The 5,469-nt window shown below is 39.8% G+C and overlaps 1 protein-coding gene across 1 annotated transcript; it reads right to left on the reverse strand.

The window, feature by feature from the left end:
- Positions 1–4,026: 4,026 nt before the first annotated feature.
- On the reverse strand, positions 4,027–4,995 carry LOC124087702 (olfactory receptor 7A17-like). Its single transcript, XM_046436671.1, has one exon. It carries the CDS (start codon positions 4,993–4,995, stop codon positions 4,027–4,029), a length of 969 nt encoding a protein of 322 aa, XP_046292627.1.
- Positions 4,996–5,469: the final 474 nt, after the last annotated feature.

The raw sequence follows: 5,469 nt of genomic DNA on the forward strand, positions 1-5,469 counted from the left end.
TATATTTACACAACTGAAATTTCCTGGTGAACATTAAAAAGCTGATCCAATGTGGAACCTCAGGAACAGTCCTGGGGACAGGGAGGTCCTGAACAGAGACCCCAGGGAGGGCAGATATCTTCAAAATACCCATTTTATTTCTTTGGCTACACACCCAGTACTAGGATTGCTGCATCATGTGATAACTCTATTTTAATTTTTGTGGAATCTCTGGATTGCTTTCTATAATGGTTTCATTTGTTTGCATACCTACCAAATCTGGGACAGGATTCCCTTTTTCTCCACATTCTCACTGACGCTTGATATCTTTGGTCTTTTGATCATAGCCCTTCTAACTGGAGTGAGGTGATATTCTACTGCAATCTTGGTTAGCATTTCCCTGATAATTGGCAATTTCAAGCATTTTTCATATGGCTATTGGCCATTTGGTTGGGGTACAGATACAGAGTGGAATAATATTAAATTATTAACAGAAGATTGAGTCCTGTCTTTGGGGACAACATAGGGGAATCTGGGGGATATTATGTGAAGTGAAATAAGCCAGGTACAGGAACACTAAAGCTGCATGACATCATCCAACTGGAGATTCTTCAAAAGCTGCTCTCATAGAAGCTCAGCAGAGCATGATGTCACAAGAAGCTGAGGAGCATTGTGGGAACAAAGGGATGGAGAGCAGCTTCTCAAGGGGGACAAAGTTACAAGTTGAGAAAAGGAATAACTTCTGGTGTTGTATTGCACAGTCAGGTAATTATAATTAACCATAATATATTACATATTTTAAAATAGCTAAAGAAGACAGTTTTCAGTGTTTCACCACAGAGAAATGATAAATGTTTCAGGTAATTAAACTAATTACCCTTATGCAATTATTACACCATTCATACACATACAGAAAGATAAAGTCATTACTAAAAAGTGCTATAATTATGTTAATTAAAAAATAAAGCAATAATTCATTATTGAATATCAACTATATTCCAAGGAATTCATCAGTAATACATATAAGGTACAAAAGTCCATTATCCAATGAGAGGGAAAGAACTAAGCAAAAATTTTTTAAATCACATAATATGTCACATGGTGGTGGGAACTATGAAGAAAAAGGAGGAGTAGAGAGTTACTATACTTTCAATAGCAATGCAGGAAAACAAGGTAGGAAACAAGTTATTCTCAGCAGTGTGACCTTCACTGGGGAAATAGCCAGTGCAAGGTCCCCAGAAATTTACTTGTTTTTTTTTTTTTTTCAGAAAATCAAGGCTTAAAAGAATGTTGTTGGTGAGAAGAAAAAAACAGAGGGAGAGTGATGAGAAAGTTGTCAGAGAATGTTGAGGAATGAGCTGGCCTCGTTGCTCTCTGCAGCTACAGATACAGGGAGTCCTTCATCCACACCTTGTACCTCTTAAAATTGCTGCAAAGACATTCTGTGAACTGCAGAGGATTCTCTCCTTGCTACCACCTGAGGGTTAAGTTCTGACCTCTAGCTGCTAAGAGTCACCCTGCAATATATAACCTCAGATACCCCTTCTCTGAACACACCATGACACACATAAACACACACACAGACACACACACACACACACAAATAGGAACACACAACACACCCTGGGCTCTGGTCTTATTTCTGCCATGGCTCTCAGCCCCAGACACCCTGACAAGGCTGTGAGTGTTGACACCACAGCTGAGATGATCAGTTCCCTACAGAATGTGGACAGGGCACCTGGAAAGTCCACTCAACACACTTTCCATGAACAAATGAGCAGACCCACTTAAGAATGCTGCTCCTTTTCCTTGTGTTTAAAAAGGAGTATGAAATCTGTGCTGTCAACAGAGTGAGGAAGAGAAATAGAGAAGGATGGGGAGTGAGAGAAAAGGAGAGAGAAGGCAAAGGGGTGGGAGGAACATGAAGAGGTTCGGGCAGAGAGAGAGTGAGCTACGTGGACCCAGGGGAACAGGACCTTGCAAGCCCAGGTGTCTCTTCTCCAGGAGGGAAAGTCTTCCTTGGTCCTGGCAGGGTTCCAAACCCAGTGACCCTCGCTGGGTGCCCAGCAAAAACCATAAACAATAAAAGTATATTTTCTAAAACACCAAAGTAGTGACATTGTTTTCTTAATCTACATTTAATGTTTTATTATTATATTGCAGTGATGCATAATGTTGGGGTCACTTGACATAATTACACATTCATGGAATATAATTTACTCCACTTCAGTTCCTATTAACTCTCTTTTCCCTCCTCTCCTCCTGAACCCAATAACAAACACTCATCTATTGGAAGACATTAAAATCTGTAGACTTTCAGACACTCCTCACAGATACATCTCCACATAGGTGCTGTGCTTATGTAAATGAACCAAGGGACAATATCAAAATCAGTGGAATAACCGTTGAAAGAATTTTTGAATTTTTTTTAAAGAATGGGAATAAATACTCTACAAGCCCAAGCAAAGGGTCTTTTTTATTTTATTTTTTATATTTGTAGACAGACAGCATGCCTTTATTTTTATTTATTTTTTCATGAGGTGCTGAGGATTGAACCCAGTGCCTCACACATGCGAGGAAATGCTCTGCCACTGAGCCCCAGCCCCAGCCCTAGCAAATGGTCTTAACAATTTGAAATAGAGAAGTTGATGACCATCCCATTAGTTTCATCTTTACAGGCTATGAAATAATTGCAAATTTAAACTCTTTATCATACCCATTATCATTAAGGAAGTAAATTCATTTTTCATGTGGATACCCAGAGTGGAAGAAGATATTGTGATATAGCTGTGTCAAGAGTTTCTGTTGCAGGAATTTACTTACAAGAAAGTCCTAAAAGTGGATCTTCTCACGAAATTTAAAACATGCTGAAATATGTGTGTGTGTGTGTGTATATATATATATATATATATATATATATATATATATATATATATATATATATATTTAATGAGCTCCCTCCAGTGCATATCCCTCCATAGTTAATACTGAATTTGTCCTTTCCCCTTCATCTTGAAGATCCTCAGACTTAAATTTTACTTTGATTTGAACCACTTCATACCTCCCATCTCTCTTCTAATGAGCTTTTCTTACCGTAAGTTGATGGTCAGCAATGATCCTGTGTTGCTGATTTCTGGATCACTTCTTCTCTTAGTATCTTATAAATCCATTAATAAATTAATTAAGCTAGCAACAGACACCACTATCTCTGGGCTGCAGGCCAGGTAGTTGGCCTCTTGGGGAACCTCAGGAGAAAGCCCCTGGCCTTCATTCTCTTTATTCAAATTCATCTTTCCAGTTAGACTCCACTTAGAGACACACACTTGATAATCAATTTTTGGCAATAACTTTGGTACTCAGTGTGCACTTAATTGAATAAGAGAACATGATCATATGAGAGAATAACCTGCAATGATAAGTTACAAAATAAACCAGAGTGTGAAAATGTACATTACCAGGAGGAGCAGTTAACGTCATGGTGTAGAAAATAATGATAGGAGCTGGGGTGCAACTCAGCAGTAGAGCAAGCCTGCACGAGGACCTAGGTTCCATCCCCAGCTTAAGAAAGAAAGAAAAGAAGAGAGGGAGGAAGGAGGGAGGGAGGAGAAGGGAAGTAAAGGTGAAAAAAGAAATCACAGAAGCTCATATGGAAAACCTATTTCAGATTTTTGTATGTTACAATTTTAATTGTCTTGGCTTCCATGTGTAGTCTTTCCCTCAGGAATAGTGAAAGTCATGACTATTATGTTAGCAAAACACAAGAAAATATTTGTTATTGAAGAGGAAATTATTCTTAAGAAGTCCATGTTGTCCCATGGTATGAGTGGGAATTTCCAAATACTTCTGACACAAAGGTGGGAATGGGTTTCGGAAAGTGGGAAATGACAAAGGCAGATATTTCATTAGAGACTAGAAATAACAGAAAGCCTAGTCAAGCTAGTTCTGTTCACTGTATAGGAAAGCTGATGTCAAAGAAATGGAAACCATGGTAAATAAAAGGAGCAAGTTTTCATCCTACAATCTGATCAAAGAATAATGGTTTCTGACTCAATAACTTTGAGCCTTGCAAGCACAGGCAAGTCTACTGAAGTGGATGAATTGGTTCTCTTCCAGATGTCCTCCCAAGGAGTCTTCTGGAGCACTCTTAATGTCCTTATTCCTCAGACTGTAGATGAAGGGGTTCAGCATGGGGGTGACCACAGTGTACATCAAAGAGGCTGTTGCAGTGGAATGTGAGTTTTGGGTCACAGGAGAACTAAGATATACTCCAAGCAGCGTGCAATAAAATAAGGAGACCACAGAGAGGTGAGACGCACAGGTGGAGAAGGCTTTGTATGTGCCCTGAGCTGATGAGATGGAGGACACTATCTTGGAGTAAGAGTAAAGGATGCCAGTGAGGGGGCCAACAGCCAGAAACACAGCTGTGATATATATCACCATGTCATTAAGAAAGGTGTCACAACAGGCATGGTGGACCACCTGGTTAATTTCACAGAAAAAGTGGGAGATTTCCAAGTCTGTGCAGAAGGACAGTCTCAGTACCATGAAGCTATGCAAAAAGGAATTCAGGAAACTCATGATCCAGCATGCGAGAACCAATAGTCTGCAGAGGCAGTGGTTCATGATGATCATGTAATGCAGGGGGTGACAGATGGCCACATATCTGCCATAGGCCATCACAGTCAGCAGAAAGATGTCCAATCCTGAACAAAGCAATAAGAAGTACATCTGGGTGATGCAGCCTGCATAGGTAATGGTCTTGCTCTGTGTCTGGATGTTCACCAGCATCTTGGGGATGGTGGTGGAGGTGAAGCAGATGTCCACAAAGGACAGGTTGGTGAGGAAGAAGTACATGGGCGTGTACAGGTGGGAGTCTGAGATGGTGGCCAGGATGATGAGCACAGTGACTAGGTACATGGAGAGAAACAGCCCAAAAATAAGAAGCTGTATTTCCGCTTGCTCTGAAAATCCCAGAAGAAGGACTTCTGAAATTTTTGTATCATTTTCTGGTTCCATGTGTTTGATATGACTACCAAAAAAAAAAAGAGAGAGAGAACAAGAACAGGACACAAGAATGAATTCATTACTCACCCATCACAGTGCTGCCTGTTTTATGTGTGTGTGTGTCTGTGTGTATGTGTGTGTGTGTGTGTGTGCGCGCGTGCACATGCTGGGCATCAAACTCACACTACCATTGGGCTATGAACCATCTACAATCTTCTACAGTAAAGCAATTAACTTCTACATTGGTGTATAAATCTTGTCCCCTTCATAATATTAATTGTGTTATCTCTGATTAGAAATTTCTGCCTCATGTTCAGCATCTACTCAAAGATAATGTATCCAAAAAATGTTTAATGTTTTTATTACATAAGTGCATTATAGTCATACATAATATTGTGGTTAATTCTGACCTAATCATACATGCATGAAATAAAATTTATCCAATTGAATCCCACTACTTCCCCATTTCCTCCTCTTCTCCCTCCT

This window comes from Marmota monax, unplaced genomic scaffold (genome assembly GCF_021218885.2).
Source record: "Marmota monax isolate L192 unplaced genomic scaffold, Marmota_monax_Labrador192_F-V1.1 WCK01_AAM20220418_F8-fsc00021, whole genome shotgun sequence".
Classification (NCBI taxonomy): Eukaryota; Metazoa; Chordata; class Mammalia; order Rodentia; family Sciuridae; genus Marmota; species Marmota monax.